The following is a 27,522-nucleotide window of genomic DNA, read 5'->3' as shown; positions in this document are numbered from 1 at the left end:
ATATACTAAATATCATTGTATGTACACTGTTATGAGTAGGGCCTAGGTAATAGATGTGATACGGTATACTGTCTGGTTTTTATGTCCTGTTCCTTTGTTAGTGCTTTACATCCGGTCTAGAAAGAGGACCCCGTTTCAGTAGCTCGTGTTTTTACGACGAGAAGTCGCCTTAAAAACACAGCATTACAGTAGCCTACAGTATATCACAACCGAAGTAGGCTATCTTCATTAGGCTACTTATTTCCAATCCTTGATCCAAGTCTCTTTCTGGTTTCCCATATTAGCTCTTTTCCACTCCTGTCTAAATCTCCCAGCCCGTTATTTCCACATACAATCAGTTATTTCTATTTTCAATCACTATTTTCCACTTTTAGTCAGTTTTTTTTTTTATTTTCACTTATTTCATTCCACATCCTGTCAGTTCTTACCGGTTAGTACGTTCTAGTTGATCAGTTCTTGCTAATTCCAATCAGTTCATTCCACTGTTAGTATTCGCTCAACTTCCAGTCAGATATTTCCACTATCTAATGCGTATCTCTCAGTCAGTTCTTCCCAAAATGTGAATCTCCCAGTCAGTTCTTCCCACTCCAAGTCAGTTTTTTTTTTTTTTTCCCTAAACTCAGGCAGTGCTTTCTACTCCGTAATGTGAATCTCCATTCAGATGTTCCTATTTGCTAGTCTGTTTTCTCTGGCTGACCCCGTACTGGACCAACCCTCAGGTGGACGAACACGCAGCCGCCCCAGCCAGACGGCACCCCCTGATGGCGCATCCTTCTCCGCCCTCACCATGGACCAGCTGCTTGTGTTCAACCTCTCACCATACGGCTACTGGAACCTCCACCTCACACTCAATGACCCCACAGATATATGGATGAACCTCACTAAGCCAAGGTATAGTGCATTAGTTTTGTACTAACATGACGAAGATCCTTAATCCCTTTCAGCCCAGTTTTGTCCAATTGTAGTTGGATTGGAGGGCTGATTTGACAAATAACCAAGGAGATTCGTTTCTTCCTCATAACTATGGTTTATTGAATTTCATGCTTCCACAGCTTAATATTAAAGTTGTGGAACTTGCCCGGTTTCATCACGTACAACTTGCCCGGTTTCATCGCGTACAACTGCAACCATACATTATATTGAAACAGTTCATTAGAAAAAAACAAGGCCATCTCGCACTAGCCAACCTCACCGATACCCGGATGAAGCTCACCAGGCCTAGGTAGGCGCAGTACAGTTACGGATATAAATACCTGTATTGACACACTTTAGTCATATTCTTTGTTCCACAGGAGACTTTATAGCACCTTTTCCTCAGCATTATTTATTTATTTTTTTCATAGTATACTTTTGTATCCTCATGTATGTTACTGATGGAAGTTATGTCGGTACTAAGATCATATAACAAAGTATAATATTATGTAGCAGACATAACAGATCGCTTAGTAAAAAGGGCCATCACGCCTACAACACCCAGAAAGCAACTTTCATTACGTAAAGTGACCACCTCAGACTCGGCTGTCCCGCCGATATGTACACGAATCTCACCAAGTCAAAAGAGGTACAGCTGAATTCACAAATGCATGGTACAGTGAGTGGTAAACTGTGTAGGATATGACAACAGTTATGAGTTTCTGTAAGCCATCATCAGTCTGACAGACTGAGTGACCCGGAACAACTTCTTCAGGGAGGTCAGACTTAAGTGTTAAACATTCCTCCATATCTGCAAAGAATGATGATTGAAGCCTCTGCACCGCGAGTGTCTGAGCTCAACCGTGCAGTATCTGAAAATTTAATTTATGCATATTATGTATGATACAGTATGACATCGTGAACGATAGGTACTAAGATGTGTGTATTGTTCATCTCGGATGAGGGTGCCAAAACTTGATTTGTAGTGACATTTTTGCCTTGTTCATGGTATATAGCTTTTTACTGACAAACAGCTTTATAAAAGCACTCAGATCCTCTCCCGGTCAGCATAACTGTTCTATGCCAGCATACCCCAGACAATTTTCTGCTGCTGTGTTTGAGTCACAGAAATATGGGTGAGTTAATAAGATGGATTAGATACGAGTGTTGCATATTATGATGCACACATGTATTATTACAAAAGAGCAAAGGAAGAGGAGGAGGAAGAAGTTAGAGCAGGGAAGAAAAGAGTAATTAATTGGAAGGGCTGTATATGATTATTGTGTCCTCATGGACAGTAAGTATGTATGGATAGTAAGATGATAGATTTGAGATTAGAACTAGGAAGAGTAACGATAAGAAAAGCACTCAGAAAGGTAGAGTAATGGGAGAAGAATTACAGTACACACACATAGACACATCTGAGGTTTGTTTAGACTACAACAACACGGGGATTGTAAGTATATACTTCGCACTTTTATTATTGCAAAATGGATACATACTTTAGTAAAGCAACTTTGGAAAAGAAAAGGGATAAAAGTAAAAAGCAAAATGATGATTTCTACCAAGAACTGGTTGAAGTGGAGACTCACAATAGACTGGTTGAACGTGTACCGTAAACAAACTAGAAATGGCTTTCAAAAATGGAATTGATGAAATAAAGAAGCAGATGCACTTGCAAAAGGAAGAAATAGAAAAACTAGGAAGGGAGGCTAATAAGAAAGACACAACCATCAGTGAACCAACAGTGGAATTGAGTACACTTAGGAAGAAAGTGAGTGAAATGGCAAGTACAGTAGTCAATCACGAGAGTGTTATGGAAGATTTAAAAAATGACACAGAGACAATTAGGCATGTAAGCAGTCTTATTGACCAGAGCAGTGATATTGAGGAGAAGATAACACAGGTGAATGAAGCTGTGCAAAGCTACAAAAATGATGTGGAAACCACGTATGCTGAAATGGTGAAAGTAAAGAAAGACTTAGAAACAAGGGTGGAGGAAAAAAGCATTAAATCTATCTATCTATCTATTGCCAGACGCCATAATCCTGTACGGGGTGGCCATTTGACTCTGAGTTATTTGTTTTACAGGGAGGGGCACTAACCCTCCACCAACCCATTTGACACGTAGGGAGCGCGTATGGTTTGGTTATATGGTTACCACCCAGCGTTGTAAATGGTTTCTTGGCTTACAGGAAACCATTTGGCTTGTCACTCAATGTAAAGCCACCTGTAATGGAAAGAAAAGCAATAAGTAGTGACAGAAAAGATGGGAGAAATAGGAAGAGAGGAGGGCAGGCACAGAAAAAGAATGATAAAGGCTAAGGAAGAAGTAGGCAGCACTACATCAAGTGAGTGGATGATGGTCGCCACCACCTACCGCATTAAAAAGGAAGTGAAAAGAATAATCCAAAACAATCCAAAGTTAGTCAGAGATTCAGTAGATATAAACAAATCTATAGTAATCACTGGTATAGAAGAGGAAGGTCTAAAAAACAAGATCACAAGAGACAAAAAGGAGATGGCAAATATAATGAGCTTACTGAAGGAAGTATCAGAGGAAATCTGTAGTAAAGACATAGAGGAACACAAAAGGTTAGGGAAATATGAGAAAAGCAAGACAAGACCTCTAAAGGTGACTTTCCAGAGTGTAAACACTGTGGAAGAGATACTAAAAATGCAAAGAATCTTATGGAAAAAGAGTTCAAAAATGTATGGATAAAAAGATGCCTAACACAAGAGGAACTGGAATTACTGAAAGAGAAAAGGGAGGAAGCAAAAACAAAAAATGAGGGAAGATCGGAAGAGGAGAAGAAGAAGTTTTTTTTACAAAGTAATAGGATTGCAGGTACGAAAGTGGTACACAAACAGGATGGAATAAAAAGGAGGAAGGTAGTAGAACCATGTCATGACAAGTATATAAACAAGAAGATAAAGTTGATGTACTCAAATGTGGATGGAATGGTATCTAAATTACCAGAGATGAATGATTATGTCAGAGAAAATGAACCACAAATAATATGCCTAACTGAAACAAAATTAACACCAGGGATATCCAATGACATACTAAACTTAGAGGAATACAATATATGGAGAAGAGACAGAAATTTAAAAAAAGGTGGAGGAATTATAATATTAACTAAGAAAAATCTAAAAGTCAATGAAATAAAACTAGATATACCATCACAAGTAGAACTGATTGCAGTAGAGATCAACACATCTGAAGGTAAAGTAATTGTAGCCAATTTGTACATGCCACCGAGATCAAACACATGGGAAAGAGATGAATATGAGGACCTGGCAGAGAGTGCAATTCAGAGTTTAAGATCATTACTACATAAAATGGAAGAGAAATCAGAAAGAATTATACTAATTGGGGATTTCAATACAAATATAAATTGGAATACTCTAGATATAATTAGCCAAGAAAGCTGTTGGGACCAAAAGCTCCTGGATCTCGTACAAGAGTTCTTCCTAACGCAACATGTGAGGGAAACCACCAGAAAAAGAGGACGATGTACCTTCAGTGCTAGATCTAATATTTACTAGGCAAGAAAATGATGTTGACAGTTTAATATATCACCCTCCACTCGGCAAAAGCGATCATGCAGTACAGTGGGGCACCAATTTTCGCGCCTAATTGGGTCCAAAAATAATGCGCGAAAGTGGAATTAGCGAAAGTTGGGGCATTGTCTTTATGGCAAAAAGGCTAATTGGTTCCCGGTTATCCTAAAGTTTATCTATCTATCTATTGCCAGACGCCTCAATCCCGTTTGGGGTGGCCACAAACAAGTCGCCCTGTCCCCCGCCATTTCACTGCCCTGCTCCCAACTCACACCCCCCTCTCTCATATACCTCTCCACCCCATCCCTCCGTCTCATCCTCGGCCTCCCCCTCCCTCTTCCCCCCTCCACCTCACTCACATACACTCTCTTCGTCAGTCTTTCACCCTCCATCCTCTCCACATGGCCAAACCACCTCAGTGTGTTCCTCATAACGCTTCCTATCACATCCACATCCACACCACAACGCTCCTTTATATCCTCATTCGTCAGCCTGTCTCTCCACGTGACTCCACAGGCTCCTCTTAAATAACTCATTTCCACTGCTCTCACTCTTGACTTGTGTCCTTCCAACAGTGTCCAAGCTTCACTTCCGTACGTTAGAGTTGGTATCACAATACTGTCATGTAGTAACTTTTTCACTTCCATGCTCACTTCCCTGTTTCTTATCACTGCTTTCAAGTAACATCAGATTTTCATTTTCACTTGCAATACAGTACATCAAATCTCTATTGTACATTGCATTGTGTAATACAAACAATAAAAACTGTACAGTACACATTATATGAGGAGAAACATACCACAGAGGCCAGGTTGAGGTGTTTAATGGATGTTGGGGGTAAGTATCCGAGGCGCGTGGCGGGCTTATTTAGCCACGCCAGACGTATTGGCGCCACCTCTTGCTGCCTCGCTACCACTCTCTCTCCCTGCCTCCTCAGATGCAACTTGATGCAACACTTCCACTCTGTGCTGAATTTCCCTTTGTGCTAGGTTCTCTTGAACAAATCCATCGAAATCTTCATTCAGGTTAAGCTCCTCTGTGGCACTGTCAGTAGGGATAGCACCATGGTCGGCTGCCCCCTCGGCTTCCAATGGTACTTCCACCTCCGTTATTTCCTTAGTCTTTTGCAGGTAGCGTGTGATAAGAGCCATTGAACCGTGAGAATCCAACACAATGGAGCTAGCACGCTCGTACACAATGGCGGGAATGGGTGGACGGAGTGTTGACATGACGTCATTCAAGATGGCGGTGGGTTGCGGGCGGGCGGTGCAGGAAATTCAAAGTTCAAAATATTGTCCCAAACCCAAAATTTGTGCGTGAAAATTGATTTTTTTCAAGCGAAAGTGGAAGTTAGGGAATAATTGGTGCATGCCGCGAAAGTGGATTCCGCGAATCCTGCTGTAGCGAAAGTTGGTGCACTACTGTACTAAATTATAACTTCAGGATAGCATATGACATAGTAAACAGCAATGACAGTTACAAAAAGAGCCTAAACTATAAGAAGGGAAATTATCAAGACCTAAAGAAGTATTTCTTAGAAGTTGATTGGGAAAATGAGCTTAGAGGACAAGATTTAAATGCTGTATATAAAAAATTCTGTGAATTTTATGAAATAGGAGTCCAGAAGTACATCCCACAGCACAAAGAAGCAGATAAGAAAATACAGAAATGGTTCAATACAGAATGTAAAAAATCAAAAGAAAGAAGAGATTTGTTGTGGAATAGATACAGAAGACATAATAGTGAAAGGGCGTATAATAATTACAAACAGGCAAGAAACAATTATGCAAGAATAAGGAGGGAAGCCTAAAAACAGTTTGAGGAGGATATAATAAATAAAAGTAGTGATCAACCAAAGCTGTTTTACAGCTATATCAGAAGCAAAAACAAAGTAAAAGATATAATACAATCAGTTACAGATGAGGGAATCACTTATACACAAGAGGATATTTGTGAAGCACTAAATAAGAATTTCCAATTAGTTTTTACAGAAGAAAAAATTTTGAGAGGGACTATGTGGAACATGCATGTCCACACATACTACCAGATATACAAATAGCAGAAAAAGTAATACAGGAGGAGTTAAGTAGATTAGACAGAGGAAAAGCAAGTGGTCCTGATGAAATTTCATGTTGTTTACTACGAGAATGTGCAAAGGAGTTAAGTAAACCATTATTTTTAATTTTCAAGAAATCCTTGAGTCAAGGTAAACTACCTGATATTTGGAAGAAAGCAAATATTGTCCCCTTATTCAAGAAAGGAAATAGACAAAATCCACTCAACTACCGACCAGTATCACTGACCAGTGTTGTAAGCAAGGTATTAGAAAAGCTTATAAGAAAAGCTTGGGTAAACCATCTAGAAGAACACAGTATGATAACAGAAAGACAGTTTGGTTTCAGAAAAGGAAAATCATGTGTTACTAATCTGCTGAGCTACTATGACAGAGTAACAAACACAGTACAGGAAAGGGAAGGATGGGTGGACAGTATCTATTTAGATATCAAGAAAGCATTTGACACAGTACTGTACCACACCAAAGACTTTTATGGAAACTGTACCATCAAGGAGGAATTCGAGGCAAACTGTTTTGTTGGATGCAAGACTTTCTCATAAAAAGAGAAATGAGAACAGTACTAAGAGGAAACTACTCATCATGGAAAAAAGTGATTAGTGGATTACCACAGAGTTCAGTGCTGGCACCAATCATGTTTTTAGTGTATATAAATGATATAAACAGTAACACTGGAAATGAGAGCTATCTGAATATGTTTGCAGATGATGCAAAAATACAAAGGAGAATTACTAACACAGACTCTTGTAAAGAGCTACAAGGAGAATTAAATAAATTTCATGAATGGAGTAGTACTTGGCAAATGGAATTCAATGTGGACAAGTGTCATGTAATCAAGTTTGGTAAAAGTGGAAAAAGACCTGATTGGGATTATAAGTTAGGAAATAAAACCCTATACACATCAGAAAGAGAGAAAGACCTAGGTGTGATTATCAATAACAGACTATTTCTGGCTGACCACATCAGCAAGAAGGTACGGAACATGTATACACTGCTTGCAAATATGAGAATAGCATTCACATACATAAATGAAGACATGCTAAGAAGGATAATAACATCATTCTTTAGACCAACCCTGGAATATGCATCAGTAGTCTGGAGTCCTCATCTCAAAAAGCACATAGACAAGATTGAAAAAGTTCAAAGGGCCGCTACAAGATGGATACCAAGCTTAAGGGACCTAAGCTACGAAGAAAGACTAAATAAACTGAATCTACGAACACTACAGGAGCGAAGGAAAAGAGGTGACATGATAATGCTATATAAGTGCATATCAGGGAAGGAGAAAATAGACATAAATGATTACTTAACACATAGAGAAGCATCAGAAAGAGGACACTGCAAAAAACTGCATAAGAAGAGAGGTGATAAAGACGTAAGGAAAGTCAGTTTCCCAAACAGAGCAATTGATCAATGGAATGCACTACCGAATGAAATAGTGTGTGCCAAAACAATTCACAAATTTAAGGATATGTACGATAAATATGGTTTAAGACACGGGACAGTACGAGCTTGACTCATTCCTGTAAAGATACAATTAGGTAAGAACAATTAGGTAAGAACACACACACACACACATATATATATATATATATATATATATATAGATAGATATATATATATATATATATATATATATATATCTATATATATATATATGTATATAGATATATATATATAGATATATATATATATATATATATATGTGTGTGTGTGTGTGTGTGTATATATTCAAACCTCGATTTAAGGGACTAAATGGGGAATCAACTTGTCCCTTATTTGAAAATGTCCAATGTTTTACCACATAAAAAGACAATCTTATTATGAAATGCGATGGCTGTTTCACTTATCTTACTAATTTATATGATTATGAATATTATTTTATGGGTACTGTAAAAAGAAATATATTAATGTGTATAACCTTGACATTATGTATCATTTTTTTATGGTCTTGTCCGTCTGTCAGGTGGAATATGGAGTCCCTTAAATCCAAAATCCCTTAAATGGAGGTCCCTCAGATCGAGGTTTGAGTGTGTATATATATACAGAGAGAGAGAGAGACTCGGAGGGCCCAATACCTGCCCCGGGCCCCAATCAAATGGGCAGACTCGCGTGGCCATGTGGAATGTGAGAGGTGTGAATAAGGAGAGCAAGAGGGTGGAAGTGGTGAATGTGTTCAAGAGTGCGAGATATGCTGTGATGGCATTGTGTGAAATGAAGATGAAAGGATGTGAAGTGGAGGAGTGGGAGGGGGTGAAATGTGTAAAATCGGGAATGAATGGGCGAGGAAGATGCAAGGAAGGAGTTGCTTTGTTGATGAATGAGGTGTGGCAGTGGGGAATGAGAGACTACAAATGTGTTAGCTCGAGATGTATGTATGTCAAGTTCAAGTTTGAGAAGGTGAAAGTGGCAGGAATTGTAGCATATGCACCATGTGAGGACAGGAGTGAGAGAGCGAAAGACAGGTTTTGGGATGAGCTGGGTGAAGTCATCATCATCATCATCATTGCCAGATGCCATGTATCCCAGACAGGGTGGCCAAGGGCTTAGAGTTAATTGTTTTACAGGGAGGGGCACTAATCCTCCACCAACCCCACTTGACGTAGGGATGCCAACAGCATCTGGTGTTCCCAGGCGGTCACCCATCCAAGTACTAACCAGACCCAACGTTGCTTAAAGTAGTGGGAGAAATGCCCAGGAGCTATAAAGTGATTGTGATGGGGGTTATGAATGGAAGTGTAGGTACTGGTCCTGAGGATGACATAATGGGTTGCTATGGAGTACCAGGAGAAAATGATAATGGGAAAAGACTAAAGGATATGTGTCAGGAGAGGAGGTTGTGCATTTGTAACTCGTATTTCAAACACAGAGATGCACATAAATATACATGGTATAGAGGGAACGGGGATCGTGTTGAAAGAACCCTGATTGATTTCATGCACATAGAGAGGTTGGTGATGGGAATGGTTGCTGATACGAGGGCTGTGAGAGGACGATGTGGAGGTCTGTCAGATCATATGATTGTGGTATGCAAGATCAAGCTGAAAGGAGTGAGGAGGATCAGGAGAGAGAGAAGCAATCAGGGAGAAAGACTGAAAGTTGAGAAGCTGAGGATCAAAGAAATGGCAGATGAATACAGGACCAAAGTAGATGACGAGTTAGAATTACTGAATTGGAATGAAATGGATCTGGACAGACTGTGGAATGTGTATAGGGATTGCTTAGTTAGGAATGCTAAAACAGTACGTGGTATGGCAAGAGTAACAACAAAGAAGAAAGGTACAGCATGTGGGATGAGGAGGTAAAGAGAGCGGTGGAGGAAAAGAGGAAGAAGTAGCTAAAGTGGTTACAAGATAGGGGTTCAGTTGAAATAAGAACTGAATATGTTGAGAGCAAGAAGTACGTAAAGAGACTAGTTAAGAGGAAAAAGAAGTAGGTAAATGAGGATCTAGGAAGAAAAATGAATGCGAACTACTCTGAAAATAGAAAGTTATTCTGGAAAGAGGTGCGGAAATGTAGATGTGAAAGCGGTAAGAAATGGGATGGTGATGCAGGTGGTAGATTATTAACCCATGGAGATGAAGTAAGGACCAGATGGAAAGAATATTTTGAAAGCCTGATGAATGGGGAGAGAGAGAGAGAGCAGAGCAGCTGTAAACATGATTGGTTTTGGGGATGTGCAGAAAAGGAATGCAGTGCCAGGAGACGTGACACTCGCACAGGTGAAGAGTGCTGTGAAGCGGCTGAAAAATGGGAAAGCAGCTGGAGTTGATGAGGTGTATGCAGAGATGCTTAAGTGTAGTGGAAAGAATGGAATGAAGTGCTTGTTGGAGATATGTAAGAAGGCATGGATGAGTGAAACTGTGCCTGCAGAGTGGAAAAAGGCTGTGATTGTACCCCTGTACAAAAATAAAGGTGAACGAAGTGAATGTAAGAATGATCGTGGCATAAGCTTACTGAGTGTAGTAGGGAAGGTATATGGAAGAATTATTATAGGAAAAGTAAGAGAGATATCATAAGTCCTAGTGAGTGATGAACAGGGTGGCTTTAGGAGTGGCAGAGGATGTGTGGACCAAATATTTGCAGTGAGACAGATAGTAGAGAAGGGTTGTGAGAAGGACCATAAGGTGTTTATGGCATTCATGGATCTGGAAAAAGCATATGACAAAGTGGACAGAGAAGGATTGTGGAAAGTTTTGCGCATGTACGATATAGAGGGTAAACTGTTAGGTGCCATCAAAAGTTTTTATGATGGTAGTGAAGCATGTGTCAGGGTTAATGGGCATCTAAGTGAATGGTTCACAACCAGTGTGGGCGTGTGACAGGGTTGTGTGATGTCCCCATGGTTGTTCAATGTATATATAGATGGGGTGATGAGAGAAGTGAAAACACGAGTAATGGAGAGAGGGATGGCATTGGTAATGAATGGTGATGGATGGAATATCTCAAATTTGTTGTATGCTGATGATGCAATACTGCTTGCAAGTACCGGTTGGTAGGCTAGTGCAGAGTTTTGCTGATGTCTGTAAGCGTCATTCCTTGAGAGTAAATGTAGAAAAGAGTAAGGTGATGGTTATTGAGGGAGAAGATGACTCCCAGTGCAATGTAGCAGTGAATGGAGAGAGGCTGGAATTGGCGAGAGAGTTCAAATACCTGGGTACAGTGATAGAAAAGAGAGGAAAATGTGCAAAAGTAGTTGAAAGTAGAGTGACGCAAGGAAGAAAAGTAGCTGGTGCAATGAAGGCCTTGATAAGAAACAGAGGCTTGAGTGTTGCAGCTGCACGAGGCTTACATGAAGGAGTGTTAGTGCCAACTTTAACCCGGCCCATCCCATCCCGTCAACGTATGGGTACGTTGCAACGATTTGCATTTGCCAGTCCCGGCGACGTACCAGTAAGTCGTGCAATTGCAAAGTCCCTAATTCGTACAATTTTGAATTTTCGCGTGTGATTTTTCGTATGTATACACGGGACACCTTCCTCTATTCCTCTACGAGATGCTAAGCAGGGACAATGCCTTACACCGCATAACCTCCCCCCTCCCCCCCTCACGCCATTGTCTCGGCAATGGACCTGTTACCAATGACCTGGCTAGTAAAGATATTCAGGGCCAGAGTGATTCCCCAATCGATGACAATGTGGAGGACAATGTTTACATAGCATTAGAAGAAGAAACAGCCAGAAATAATGATCAGGTAATGTGGCAAAAAAAGGTCAGGTATGGTGATTAGTTAGTGAGTGAAACAATGCTTATAATGCCTTTATTACTGCTTGAAAACCAATATACAGTAATCCCTCTAATATCCGGACGCCCAATAACCGAACATCCCCACTAACCGAACCTTATCGTCCTGGGATCAAACATTCCCAAAATGGTCCGAAAATCCAAAAAAAATGGAAAAAAAATCGATTTTTTGCCGTCCGTAATTTGAACTTGCCGCGCGCGCCGCATGAGAGCATTGTTTTGGTTCGTCATTCCTCCGACGTCCGATAGAGCGCCGCTGCATCCTCCCCACTTCCCGCCTGTCTCTCACCGCGACAAGACCTACACTCTTCGTCATGGCTGCCCACGTGCTCGCTTTTGTGGTGGTGCCGTACTTGCTGCAAGGCCTCCTGCTGCTCTCTGCCCTACTCTTAGTGTGTGTGATGATGGCCCCGCCTCCTGAGAAAAGGAAGAGAGTGGTGTTGACTCTGGAGAAGAAACGGGAGATATTGGAGAAGGTTGATGCGGGTTGGTCTTCCTCTCGCATTCTCCGCGAGTTCAACCTGGCCCGGTCGACTTTGTTTGATATCAAGCATTCCCGAGACAAGCTCATGCAGTACACGGCTGACTTCTCGTCGAGAAGCAAACGCAACGTGGAGAGGAAGGTTATGTTTACTCCCAAGTATGCAGAGATCGACCGCTCCACGTTGATTTGGTATCGACAGCAACGTGCAGCTGGTGTGATGGTACGTGGAACGGAGCTGAAGGCTGCTGCTGAGAAGTTGGCAAGGCTTCACGACGCCCTAGACTTCAAGGCATCCAAGGGTTGGCTCTTCGCGTTCAAGTTGCGACATGGCCTTACTAACCGTAAAGCACATGGCGAAGCATTGGACGCTAACGAGGATGGAGTGGACGAGTTTCGGCACAAGGTGAAAGGCTTGATCGACAGGGAGGGCCTCACTCTCGGTCAAGTCTATAACGCTGACGAAACTGGCCTATTCTATCGCGCGGTGCCAACGAACACTCTCGTCGATGAGACGGAGAAGCGTGTACCTGGCCGCAAGCTTTCTAAGGAACGGATATCTGCTTTGTGTTGTGCCAATGCTAACGGCATGCACCGGCTTAAGCCCGTTATTGTTGGCCGTGCAAAGCAGCCTCGGTGCCTTCGTGGGGTGATGGATGTCCTTCCTGTCGTATGGTACCATTCTTTGAAAGCATGGTTCACAGCTGTGATTTTCAAAGACTGGTTTCACCATCACTTCGTCAAGGAGGTCATACATTACCAGGCAGACACTGGGAATTCCTCGCGACCAGGTAAAGGCTCTCCTTCTCCTCGACAATGCACCTGCCCACCCGTGCGACAAGGACTTGGTTGCTGAGAATGGCCGTATTAGGGTGCATGTTTCTGCCACCTAATACGACTGCTCTCATTCAACCAATGGACCAAGGAGTGATCGTGGCAACAAAGCGCCTGTACCGTCGGAAGTTCCTGGACGAGGTGATGGTGGTTCTCGAGGACGAGGACGAGCGCAGGGAAGGACGTGACACTCGAGGCAAGCGGACTTTGGAAAACCTTCGCCGCTACAACATCAAGTCTGCGCTGTACAACTGGGCTAGTGCATGGAAGGAAGTCCCTGTGAAAACTCTTGAAAATGGTTGGTCTCGTCTGCTTCTCGGAACAGATGTGGAGTACGATTTCCTAGGGTTTGACGTGGATGACTTCCATGCACGGCTACGTACGCACGGCGACGATGTTGATGTGGACGATGTTCGTGAGTGGTTGGACGACGAGGCGATCCTGGGTATCAGACGTTGTCTGATATCGAGATCGCGTCTTCGGTTGCTGGTGTCAGTCCCGAACTTGAAGATTCCGACGAAGAGCGATGATGATGCAGACTCGCCCAGCAGGACACTACTCCAGCCATCCCCAAGCTGAGCGCACTCCGGGAACATCTAGAGTTCGTCTAGACTACCTGGAACACCCGGACTGCGACAGGGAGATGGGGCCCTTGGGACTCGTGGAGGAAGTGCGTGCTTTCCGGCAGCGCATCATCAATCGCCAGAATCGTCGGTCCTTGCGTCAGTCAACGATTGACAGTTTTTTCAGGCCCGTGACCCCCGCTGTGCCAAGCCCTGGTTCCACTCCGTTGCCTCCCCAAGACAGGCCCTCATGCTCCGAGCCACAGCCCAGCACATCAGCTACAGTGGAGTCACCGCTCGACGTGAGTTTGCGGCTGTCTTCAGAGTCTTCTGTAGTCGGTACGCCATCACCACTACCCACCGATGCACCCCTTGGACGCCTGCCAGTGATACTCTCGGGCTCTGACAGTGAATAAACAGCAAGAACTTTTCCACTAGACCACACGGGAATTTTGAGTGTTGTGCAGTGAAAAAAACGGTGTGTTGTGTTAAGGTTTTCAAGTTGGGAGAAAAGACTAAGTAGAAAAGAAATTTAACGTAACTAACCTTCTTTGTTTTGGCTTTGGAAACTTAAAAAAACTTGGGAAAAGTTAATGTACAACACTTAAATTTAATGGAACATTATTTGGACTAAAGTGAACACTGTGAAAAGAACGGACTTCTGTGTGTTAGTGACTAAGTTCAGTGCAAGACTTCAGGAAGAGTGTAGTGCAAGTGCTTCAGGAAATCGTTCTTACTGTCAGAGTCCGAGAGGAGGCGGTTATTCATCGAGGTGGCCAGGGACTTGCTGTAAGTAGCCAAAATGTTTCATGTTGTACTATTTTCCATACTATATTTACCAGAATGTTTCATATTGTATTTTTTCCCATACTATACTTACCAGAAAGTGTCATACTGTACTTCTTTCCATACTAAACTTACCTCATGCATGTGCAGTAGGAATGTGTTTTTCAGAGTTCGGTTAGGTTCGGTTAGGTTAGGTTCGGTTAGAGTCCATAAGTACCAGAATGTTTATTAATGTATGAACATACTTCTAAACCCACATTTTATGTGTCTATTGCATTTATTTCAGTCATTTATGTGCCTTATTGGTGTGATTTGGGTGTTAAATAGGTGCTATGCATGTCCGGAGGGAGTTGTATAGGTGTTTCTCTGTGTTAGGGTCCGTAAGTACAAGTCCATAAGCTGGGGCCCAATATCCGGACAAAACCAATATCCGAACCTACCGATGGCTGTATTGATCCGGATATTGGAGTGATTACTGTACTGTCATACTACATATACATTCGTACCAAGTAAATAAATAAATACCGTTTATGAGTGGATAAAATAGTTACCCTCCCATAGAACTCGTTTTCTTTGGTGCCAGCATGTTAGAAAACCCAGTCAGGTAAGGAGGAACTCCTACCTGGATTGGGTATTTTAAACCTCAGGTGAGCGATTTCTCTATGAATTTTCGATGTTTCTCACCAAAAGCGAAGGTTTTAGCCGAAAAAAAAAAATTTCAAAAATACCTCGGGACTGGGGGATGTCAGAGGTGCGGAAAACCTCGGGACGTGACGGGTTAACATATGGATGTGAGACTATGATGTGGCATGAAAATGAAAAGTCAAGAGTAAGAGCAGTGGAGATGGGAGTAGAGAGGGTGGATAGGATACGAAATAATGTGATTCGTGAAAGATGCAGAGTGAGGAAGTCGGTGGACACCAGAATTGAAGAGAGTGTACTGAGATGGTATGGTCATGTGGAGAGAATGGATAACAATAGAGTGGTGGAGAAGGTATATCTGAGCGAATTTGAAGGAGGGAGGAGGCATGGTAGGCTAAGGAGAAGGTGGAGAGATATGGTGGATGAATGTGTGAGGAAGAGAGGTTTGGAAGTCGGTGAGGCTAGGGAACTGACAGGAGATCGAGCTGGCTGGATGTATTTTGTGAGAAGATATGCATGATCAGGGATTTTTGGCACCCCTTTTTAACGTGGCAGCGTCTGGATTGACTCTGTCGGATACGATATGTGAAGCTACAGAACGTGGTGAATGTTTTTGGCGTATCCGATAGTGCCAGGATTCCGGGGGCTTGAATGATGAGTGAATGGAAGCGTGGCCCATTGGATTGGGCATTTTGGGCTGTCTGGATATTGCTGCTCCTCACCCTGCCCTTGGGTGGGAAAGGAGGTCCGGATAATGATATATATATATATATATATATATATATATGCTGGTACATATTGCTGCGGTCGGCTTACGCAAGCCTGACATAGGCTGACAGTTCTACTGTGTACATGATTGCCTGAAAGGCAACTGATTCCAAGGGCCGAGGAATACCAGTTTATCTTGAGAAGTGATCCATCTTCACCCGTATGCTGTATGAAAAAGTATAGCAGGCTTTGGGAAGGAAGGGTGAAAAGTCACCTATCTATCTATTCATATCGCCCACATGTCTTCCTGTTCTCCGACATTTGGCTGCCATCTCTTCAACTTTCACTCACCTCTCTCATGTATCACTCCATCCATCCATGCATCTCATTCTCGGTCGTCCCCTCCCCCTCCCACCCTTCACCTCACATATACCCGTCTCTGATTCTCCATCCACTCCACATGGTGAAACCACCTCAGAGTATTTCTCTCAACGCTTTCAGTCACATCCACATCAACAAAATGCTCCTCCACTTCCTCTTTTGTCTGTCTGTCTTTCCATGTAACACCAAATGCTTGTCTCAAGTAACCCATTTCCACTGCTTTCACCCGAGACTTGTCCTTCCAACAGGATCCCAGCTTCACTTCCATACGTCAAAGTGGGGATCGCAATACTGTTATGCTGTGACATTTTTGTAGCGTCCTTACTTACTTCTCTGTTCCTAAACACACTGCAATCAGTAAACCTGCTGCCTTCTTTACCTCCTGTACCATCTCATGCACTTCATTCTTTAAACTATCATACTTACTCATCACACTACCTAAATACTAAAATGCTATTCCCATTCATCTTCGCTTAACAAAGCAGTATCATCAACAAACAACAGTAGAGACTGTTTTCAAACCCTACCCTCTCTCACCAAGGACTCTCCAGCATCCACTGCCCTACCTTCGTACACTTTATCTCTCTCTCTCTCTCTCTCTCTCTCTCTCTCTCTCTCTCTCTCTCTTCATCATCCAGTCTTACGCCACCCCATTAGGAGGGTAGGAGGCCGGGGCTAAGCAAGTTGGTCCTGACATGTAAGATGAGAGTGACCAGCCTCACTCATGCCTGAGTGGTATTACGTGACCAATAAACCTCAATCACCCTTCAGATATAATACACAGGCTCAATCCAATTGCAGCACCTTAATTACCCACTTAACCACTAGGCGCCATAATTTGGGTATATGGTTACTACCCAGCGTAGTAAATGATTTCCTAGTATACAGGAAACCATTTGGCTTGTCACTCAATGTAGAGTCACCCATAGGCAGAAGGAAGAGGAAAGAGTGAAGGAAAGAAAGAAAATGGAGCTTAAAGCCACCCTTAGGAAGAAGGAAGAGGAAAGAATGAAGGAAAGAAAGCAGAAGAGGAAGGAAGGAAGAAAGGAAAGGGCAGACACCCAAAGCAGCACTACATCGGGTGAATGGATGATTAGCGTCCCCGTGTATATATATATAGATAGATAGATAGATAATGTATATATTTATATATATATATATATATATATATATAGATAGATAGATAATGTATATATTTATATATATATATATATATATAGATATATATATATATATATATATATATATATATATATATATAGATATATATATACAGTAATCACTCCAATATCCGGATCAATAGAGCCATCGGTAGGTTCGGATATTGGTTTTGTCCGGATATTGGGCCCCAGCTTATGGACTTGTACTTACGGACCCTAACACAGAGAAACACCTATACAACTCCCTCCGGACATGCATAGCACCTATTTAACACCCAAATCACACCAATAAGGCACATAAATGACTGAAATAAATGCAATAGACACATAAAATGTGGGTTTAGAAGTATGTTCATACATTAATAAACATTCTGGTACTTATGGACTCTAACCGAACCTAACCTAACCGAACCTAACCGAACCCTGAAAAACACATTCCTACTGCACATGCATGAGGTAAGTTTAGTATGGAAAGAAGTACAGTATGACACTTTCTGGTAAGTATAGTATGGGAAAAAATACAATATGAAACATTCTGGTAAATATAGTATGGAAAATAGTACAACATGAAACATTTTGGCTACTTACAGCAAGTCCCTGGCCACCTCGATGAATAACCGCCTCCTCTCGGACTCTGACAGTAAGAACGATTTCCTGAAGCACTTGCACTACACTCTTCCTGAAGTCTTGCACTGAACTTAGTTGCTAACACACAGAAGTCCGTTCTTTTCACAGTGTTCACTTTAGTCCAAATAATGTTCCATTAAATTTAAGTGTTGCACATTAACTTTTCCCAAGTTTTTTTAAGTTTCCAAAGCCAAAACAAAGAAGGTTAGTTACGTTAAATTTCTTTTCTACTTAGTCTTTTCTCCCAACTTGAAAACCTTAACACAACACACCGTTTTTTTCACTGCACAACACTCAAAATTCCCGTGTGGTCTAGTGGAGAAGTTCTTGCTGTTTATTCACTGTCAGAGCCCGAGAGTATCACTGGCAGGCGTCCTAGGGGTGCATCGGTGGGTAGTGGTGATGGCGTACCGACTACAGAAGACTCTGAAGACAGCCGCAAACTCACGTCGAGCGGTGACTCCACTGTAGCTGATGTGCTGGGCTGTGGCTCGGAGCATGAGGGCCTGTCTTGGGGAGGCAACGGAGTGGAACCAGGGCTTGGCACAGCGGGGGTCACGGGCCTGAAAAAACTGTCAATCGTTGACTGACGCAAGGACCGACGATTCTGGCGATTGATGATGCGCTGCCGGAAAGCACGCACTTCCTCCACGAGTCCCAAGGGCCCCATCTCCCTGTCGCAGTCCGGGTGTTCCAGGTAGTCTAGGACGAACTCTAGATGTTCCCGGAGTGCGCTCAGCTTGGGGATGGCTGGAGTAGTGTCCTGCTGGGCGGAGTCTGCATCATCATCGCCTTCGTCGTCGGAATCTTCAAGTTCGGGACTGACACCAGCAACCGAAGACGCGATCTCGATATCAGACAACGTCTGATACCCAGGATCGCCCTCGTCGTCGTCCAACCACTCACGAACATCGTCCACATCAACATCGTCGCCGTGCGTACGTAGCCGTGCATGGAAGTCATCCACGTCAAACCCTAGGAAATCGTACTCCACATCTGTTCCGAGAAGCAGACGAGACCAACCATTTTCAAGAGTTTTCACAGGGACTTCCTTCCATGCACTAGCCCAGTTGTACAGCGCAGACTTGATGTTGTAGCGGCGAAGGTTTTCCAAAGTCCGCTTGCCTCGAGTGTCACGTCCTTCCCTGCGCTCGTCCTCGTCCTCGAGAACCACCATCACCTCGTCCAGGAACTTCCGACGGTACAGGCGCTTTGTTGCCACGATCACTCCTTGGTCCATTGGTTGAATGAGAGCAGTCGTATTAGGTGGCAGAAACATGCACCTAATACGGCCATTCTCAGCAACCAAGTCCTTGTCGCACGGGTGGGCAGGTGCATTGTCGAGGAGAAGGAGAGCCTTTACCTGGTCGCGAGGAATTCCCAGTGTCTTCGTCTGGTAATGTATGACCTCCTTGACGAAGTGATGGTGAAACCAGTCTTTGAAAATCACAGCTGTGAACCATGCTTTCAAAGAATGGTACCATACGACAGGAAGGACATCCATCACCCCACGAAGGCACCGAGGCTGCTTTGCACGGCCAACAATAACGGGCTTAAGCCGGTGCATGCCGTTAGCATTGGCACAACACAAAGCAGATATCCGTTCCTTAGAAAGCTTGCGGCCAGGTACACGCTTCTCCGTCTCATCGGCGAGAGTGTTCGTTGGCACCGAGCGATAGAATAGGCCAGTTTCGTCAGCGTTATAGACTTGACCGAGAGTGAGGCCCTCCCTGTCGATCAAGCCTTTCACCTTGTGCCGAAACTCGTCCACTCCATCCTCGTTAGCGTCCAATGCTTCGCCATGTGCTTTACGGTTAGTAAGGCCATGTCGCAACTTGAACGCGAAGAGCCAACCCTCGGATGCCTTGAAGTCTAGGGCGTCGTGAAGCCTTGCAAACTTCTCAGCAGCAGCCTTCAGCTCCGTTCCACGTACCATCACACCAGCTGCACGTTGCTGTCGATACCAAATCAACGTGGAGCGGTCGATCTCTGCATACTTGGGAGTAAACATAACCTTCCTCTCCACGTTGCGTTTGCTTCTCGACGAGAAGTCAGCCGTGTACTGCATGAGCTTGTCTCGGGAACGCTTGATATCAAACAAAGTCGACCGGGCCAGGTTGAACTCGCGGAGAATGCGAGAGGAAGACCAACCCGCATCAACCTTCTCCAATATCTCCCGTTTCTTCTCCAGAGTCAACACCACTCTCTTCCTTTTCTCAGGAGGCGGGGTCATCATCACACACACTAAGAGTAGGGCAGAGAGCAGCAGGAGGCCTTGCAGCAAGTACGGCACCACCACAAAAGCGAGCATGTGGGCAGCCATGACGAAGAGCGTAGGTCTTGTCGCGGTGAGAGACAGGCGGGAAGTGGGGAGGATGCAGCGGCGCTCTATCGGACGTCGGAGGAATGACGAACCAAAACAATGCTCTCACGCGGCGCGCGCGGCAAGTTCAAATTACGGACGGCAAAAAATCGATTTTTTTTCCAATTTTTTTGGATTTTCGGACCATTTTGGGAATGTTTGATCCCAGGACGATAAGGTTCGGTTAGTGGGGATGTTCGGTTATTGGGCGTCCGGATATTAGAGGGATTACTGTATATATATTTTTTATGCCAGGAAGAAGGAACCAAAGGCCATGAGCCCGCAGTAACAGTTCCCTCCAAGAGAAAAACAAAATACAATAGAGAGCCAAATTCAAGATCCGATCATTTTGAGATTCCTGGACACACTGCGTTTGAAAGACTGGAGATCATAGGCAGCAGGAAATACAGACAGAGGGAGACAGTTCCAGAGTTGACCTGTTGCATAAATGAAGGACTGGGAGTAACGGTTAACTCTTGCATTAGAGAGTTGTACTGTGTGTGTGTTCTTACCTAATTGTTCTTACCTAATTGTATCTTTACAGGAATGAGTCAAGCTCGTACTGTCCCGTGTCTTAAACCATATTTATCGTACATATCCTTAAATTTGTGAATTGTTTTGGCACACACTATTTCTTTCGGTAGTGCATTCCATTGATCAATTGCTCTGTTTGGGAAACTGAATTTTCTTACGTCTTTATCACCTCTCTTCTTATGCAGTTTTTTGCAGTGTCCTCTTGCTGATGCTTCCCCATATGTTAAGTAATCATTTATGTCTATTTTCTCCTTCCCTGATATGCATTTATATAGCATTATCATGTCACCTCTTTTGCTTCTCTCCTGTAGTGTTGGTAGATTCAGTTTATTTAGTCTTTCTTCGTAGCTTAGGTCCCTTAAGCTTGGTATCCATCTTGTAGCGGCCCTTTGAACTTTTTCAATCTTGTCTATGTGTTTTTTTAAGATGAGGACTCCAGACTACTGATGCATACTCCATGGTTGGTCTGATGAATGATGTTATTATGTGTGTGTGTGTGTGCTCCACTAGTGAAGGTATCGCTTGGCATGGTACTGCTTGAAACAATCACCCATGCAAAGTGACACATCACATACAGGACACATGTTCCTTGTGTCCTTCCTCACCCCCAACTTGCAGCACAAGGTACACCTGAGTCTCTTCTTGTTGGGGATCCTCACCCTGTGGTGGCCCAGAGTGCGATCCAACCTCACATCGTCATCAATCACTCGGCAACGCTTGCTTGGATATCCTCGTGCTCTGTGGTCCTGTCGTGCAGGAGCTGCAGGCCCAGACACAGGTTCTCCCAATGGACCAGCAGCTGGAGGTGGTGGCAGTGCTGGCACCCCTGATGGGCCTCCTACAGGTAGTGCTGGTGGTGATGGTGGCACCTGTGATGGCCCTGCTGCAGGTGGTGCTGGTGTGGGGCGTCCCGCAGTCTGTGCTGATGTTGGTGGTGGCTGGGCCCATTCTGGCACTGGTGGTTTTGCCTGCTGGATGCCAGGTGTTGCTGGTGCTGGCCACTGGGTAGGTAGGTCTGGGGCGTGGTGGAGTCCAGACGCAGGCCCGTCCTCTTCATGGAAATGCAGAAGATCGTAGATGATCTGCTCCACAAATTCAAGTAGAGTTACTTGCGCGATCTGTACTTTTTATACAAGGCGAACACGTTGAACAGTGCCATTTGGACGAAGTAGAATGTGATCTTTGTCCACTTGATAGTTCGCCGTTGGATGGGGTAGTACTGGACCATCTGATTGAAATGATCAACCCCACACATGTACCTGTTGTACTCCTCCACAACGATGTGCTTGTGAACGACCTCCATGTAGGTTGTCCGCCTGTCTTGACCCTGCACCTTTCCTCGAACCCTCTTCGGAATGGCATCTGCAGTGTGGAAGGTGGACACCATGTTCACAGTGCGCTTGTCCCTCCACAACAGGACTAGCACATTGTCTTTGTGCCTATACGCCATGCCCCCCTCAGGCAGGCTCTTAGCGCTGGCGATGGCCTGCAGCTGGCGTGGCGCTCCTCTAGGCAGCCATAGGGTCCCACACATGTAAAATCCTGCAGTGAAGAGGCGTTTGCACAGGGCTACAGAATTATAATAGTTGTCCATGAACAACTTATAGCCCTGGTCCTTTAATGGTTCCACGAGGCCCCACATAGTCTTCTCGAGGGTATGCTGCACCCCTGTGTAGACCTCGAGGTTCCAGATGTAGCCCGAGGATGACTCAGCCAACATATACAGCTTGATGGCATACTTGGTGGGCTTCTGAGGGTTGTACACGCAGAAGGACAGCCGGCCCCTCCACCCCAGAGAGCCTTCATCCAGACTGAGCTACTCCTCGGGTTGGTACGCTGACTGGAACCACTGAAGGAGGTACTCCATGACCATGTGAATGTGGATGAGCCGATCTTGGTTGTCCCTGGGAATGATGAGTGACTTGAAGGCATGGAAGTGCTTGAGGATGGCGGTGAAGTACCTTCCACTCATCACCCACTGGACCTTAGGGTATTCGTGCAGCTCGAAGCTCCTCCAGTAGTGCCAGATGGTCGGCATGTGCATGACCCCCTTGAAAAGGTATAACCTCAGGAACTTGGCTCTCTCCTCTTCATTGCAGGAGAACCATGCATCCAGCTGAGTCCCTAGGATTGTGGCGTACCGGTTGGTTTCCACAGTGAGGTATGACAACTCCCACATGAAAAAGAGCTAGAAGAACTGTAGGGGAGTTGTTGGAATATCCACCTTGATCCCTGGGGAGCCAGTGAACGGCCCGTGGTTCGGTGTGAATGGGTCACTGCTCCACCCAGGATCTTCTTCAGCGGCGGTGGCAGCAGTGGCAGCAAGTCGGCCTGTCGACACCCTTCAGACTGCCCTCCGACCCCTTGGACATCCCTCATGTCCAGGCAACGGACCACGGCGCCCTCGTCTGGGAGGGGAAGCATTGGATGAGGATGAGACAGAGGGCACTGGGGACACCAGTCTCCTCTGCCTGGCTGGGAAGGATGTCACTGTAGCATCCTGCACAGCAGAAGCGGGTGGAGGGGCCATCACAACGAACAATGGCATAGCTTCCAGTGACACTGGCTCGCCAAGGAGGGCAGAAGGGCATGGAGATTGGGAGCCAACGAAGAGAGTGGTGGGACCGGCAGGTCCTAGAGGTAGGGAGGGTTCTCCGGTGAAGCCAGCTGATGATGGTGGTGTGGTCTCCTGCCATGGAAGGTGGTGGGGCAGCTCCACTTGCTGACCGGATGGTGGCAGCTCAACCTTCTCCACCCCAGAATGGTCACTCTCAATGTCGCTTTCCGACTCTACCTCATCGAGGATCTTATGCCCGTCGTGTGGTGCCAACCCATGTTTCATCTTTGCAAGACTGCTGTTGTTGCAAGCCAACTGGAGAATAAATTGCTGTCAAAAGGGAATCAGGACCCTGTGGGAGTCCAATGCTGTGGTAGGAGTGTGAGCTGAAATAAAGGAGTCAAGATATTTTATTCACAGCCAGCCTAGAACTTGGCTCAACACTGGCACAATGCAAGGGTTCATGATATATGTGTATGTCCTTGAAAAACATCATCTCCTGCACCTGACTTAGTGCACAGGTAAGGGCCACTAGCACTTGGTTACCTCTTTCATTTACTTTGCACATTACACATAACCAAATATGTCATTTTTATGAGATACGCAGTACATTACACCACTAATATGTAAATGGACGTGTTCCATAGACCGTTACCTGTGCACTAAGGTGTAGCAGACGGTGTTTTCCTTACAAGAACATGCTGCAGTGGGTCAGTCTTTCACTGTCTTTACACATAAAACATAACCCAATCTGTCACTTTTTATGAGTCAAGATATTTTATTCACAGCCTGCCAAGAACTTCGCTCAACACTGGCTCAATGCAAGGGTTCATGATATACATATATGTCCTTGAAAAACATCGTCTCCTACACCTGACTTAGCACACAATGGTGTGCCGTGGCTGTAAGGCATGTGACTCCTGCCCTAGCCAATATTTCATCTCGTACACTCGTTGCACTATACTCCTATCTATTTCACAATGACATTAGCCACCATACTGTATATCAGCATAAAACAAGGACTTCATCAACACCTTGCCAAATATTCCATTCAAGACAACGCCTTGTCGTCAGGTGGTTTCCCACCTCCCCCCTGCTAAATGTTTCACCATGTCCTTCCTCACTAGCTATTGTACACTCTATTCACCTGATTCACTGTCACTGTTGTTCAATGGTTGAATACTCACATTGGGTGCAGGGTAGAGGGGGTGTAGTTGCTGGGACATGCCGAAAAACATGGTAGGCCTAGCACAATCTTCATTGGGCCAACAGCTGTTAACAGCCAGGAATGATTCACAAAAACCTAATTCCCTATTGCAAACACCAAATCTAATCACAATAGTGCCCAAAAAGTAAACACAAGCACTATAGGTATAGTGGAATATGACGTGTGCCCGGGACTGGGGTAGCCTAAATAGATTACTACCATCTCCCTTGACAGCTGCTGTGGAACTAATCAACCTGTCCAGGCTGCCGCGCGTCTCAAGCCCCAAGGTTGCCAAGTCGTTACTTTTGATGAGAAGCGTGGGAACTATGACGTCTCCAAAAATGGCATCGATTGGCCAAAAACTTTTTCTCTGACAAAGGTTTTTATGTTTAAATGATGACAAACACATCATCGAGTATAGTCGCAGCTACAGCCATATGACGACAAATGCATCATCATGGGCGGAGGGGGTTAACTTTCTTGTGCTCGGAATAACACTGGTGTTATGTTACAGCAAACACAGACAATTTATTCAGCTGAGAATGAGTCATAGGAATATGAGAGTTTAAGAGGCTATCACACTAATGCCTGGAATCTGGTTTGCCTGGGAAACAATAATAGTTTCCCTGATAAACTCGTCCCAAGCATGTGTTTTGTAAAGGTAAAAGCTCAGCAGGCTCAGGCAGGCACTGTTGGGATTTCTGCCAATGAAATCAGGGAAAGCAGATAAATTGTTTACATCAGAAAACGATATGATTCTTCTTTTTCTCTGTAGAGTCACTCATATGGTGTGGTAGGCGATCACAGGGTCCAAGTCACAGAAGGAAGCACTACGCCGGGCGATCTCAACAGAGATCCATAAACATAAGGTTTATGTTGTTTTTCAGATTTTGAAGCCTTGCTACAGTAGTCCCATTCTGGAATATTTAATAATATTAATGTTTTTAATTATTAGTGTCTAAACAAAGATATGTTTATGCACTGTAATGGAAAACTTGATATTGTGATGTCGGTCACCAGCTGCAAATCTGGGAAACTGGGACAAAAGTGCACATGGGTGGGGAAGGGGGAAGCAAAACATCAGGTGATCTGAACAGAGAAACATAAACATATGGTTTATATTTGTTTGATGTTTGTTTTGTGGTAGGTGGGGGTGCTCACCATCCACTCACTCGATGTTGTGCTGCTGTCAGGTGTCTGCCCTTTCCTCCATCCATCTTTCCTTCCATCCTCTTCTGTCCTCTTTTCCTTCATTCTTTCCTTGTCCTTCTGCCTACGGGTAACTTTACACTCCCTCTTCTGTCTTTCTTTCCTTCATTCTGTCTTATTCCTACTGCCTGTGGGTGACTCTACACTGAGTGACAAGCCAAGTGGTTCCTGTACACCAGGAAACCATCTACTATGCTGGGTGGTAACCATATAACCAAATTTTGGCGCCTGGTGGTTTAGCGGGTAATTATTGCGCTCCAATCGAATTGAGCCAGTGAAGGTTTATATCCAAGGGATGGTTAGGGTTGATTGCTCATGTAATGCCACTCAGGGATGAGTGAGGCTGGTCACTCTCATCTTAAATGTCGGGACCAACTGCCTAGCCCCAGGCTCCTATGCTCTTCATGGGGCAATGTAGGATTGGGTGATGAATGAATGTTTGTTTAGTATTTGAAAACTTGATATGGTGGTCTCATCTTGGGAAACTTTCCTGAGTTAACTATTTATGTGGTGCCATCTAAACTGCTCAGTACAGCACTGAGCAAAGTAAAATGCATTATAGTTTCTTTTTTCTTTTTTTTTTAACTGTGCAGCAGCCATCAGATGTTTTTTACCTAAAGCTTATAATATCACAAGTTTAAAAGGAAATTGTACATTAGAACATACGAACAAAGAATAACTGATGCAGGCCAGTTGTTTTACGCTAGGCAGTTTCTACAAGGACAGGGATGGTAAAGAATGCCACTTATGTGACCGTGAGCGTTAGTCGATGATTGAGGGTCCAAGGAACTGGGCCGATCTCAACAGAGAAGAAGCGTCACTGTTAACCATGTGGGTTGCACAAGGCAGAGAACTGTGGTCAGATTTGTATCTTGTTCCAGGGAACTTGAACCTGGAAAATTTCCCCCTGGAGAAACAAGGCACTAGTCTGATACTGACTTTAGAAAGAAGAAAAGATTAGGAAGGGGAAGACAGGAAGGGTGTTAAGAAATGCGGGTTGAAGAAAGAAAAATCATAATAAAAGTGAAAAGAGGTCGAGAATGTGGCACAGGTGCAGTAGTGCTCAGGAACATGCCCATGGTCTTGAAACTGAGGGCAGGGGTTACCTTTTCCGCACCCCGCCGGAAGTGGAAGCTCACACCTTCAACGTAAGTGGTAATCTTGAAAGGGTGAGAGCGCACCCCTTCGCCTGAGTAGGCACGGGAAACATTTGGTAACACTGATTTATTTTAAAATTTAAAATCTTAAATTAAGAAAAAGCATATGACAGTCTCTAAGATTTACATACAAATCTCTTAATGTTAGCAATTCTTACCTCTTTTACTATTAAAGACTAGCATTTGTTCTTCAGTACTCTGTACAAGAGTATATGCATACAGGCATTGGAAAACCTTTACAGTAAGAAAAATATGGTGTCAGACACAGCTTCAAAGGGGTTCATGCAGTCAGTAATAACCATACGAATACGCCTTGGCTATTCATACCAATTTTGATTACATTCTGCCCCAAATGCTTGTTTTTGACATTTTTCTCACCCAGGACCCAGAACACCCACCAGTCCCCCAAGACACTTGGGAGGGGAGGGGGATATTTTGAAAACTAATTATGAGCACCAAAAATAGAAGTCAAATTAGTAAATATCACACTAAATTATACCAGAAAAATATATTGCCAAGC

General features: G+C 44.1%; 1 protein-coding gene across 1 annotated transcript in view; it reads left to right on the top strand.

Moving 5' to 3' along the window:
• LOC145396553 (teneurin-m-like) overlaps nt 1–27,522 on the top strand; it is a 1,418,848-nt gene that overhangs the window by 282,266 nt on the left and 1,109,060 nt on the right. Inside the window, exon 18 of the mRNA XM_080269929.1 lies at nt 679–891. Within this exon, the coding sequence (XP_080126055.1) occupies nt 679–891 (213 nt within the window). The remainder of the gene's footprint in view (nt 1–678; nt 892–27,522) is intronic.

Source organism: Coenobita brevimanus, chromosome 38 (assembly GCF_032717465.1).
Source record: "Coenobita brevimanus isolate Jiangsu-jjx chromosome 38, ASM3271746v2, whole genome shotgun sequence".
NCBI classification, from domain to species: domain Eukaryota; kingdom Metazoa; phylum Arthropoda; class Malacostraca; order Decapoda; family Coenobitidae; genus Coenobita; species Coenobita brevimanus.
Note: the sequence above shows the minus strand (reverse complement) of the source record. Positions and strands in the feature narration are given on the sequence as shown.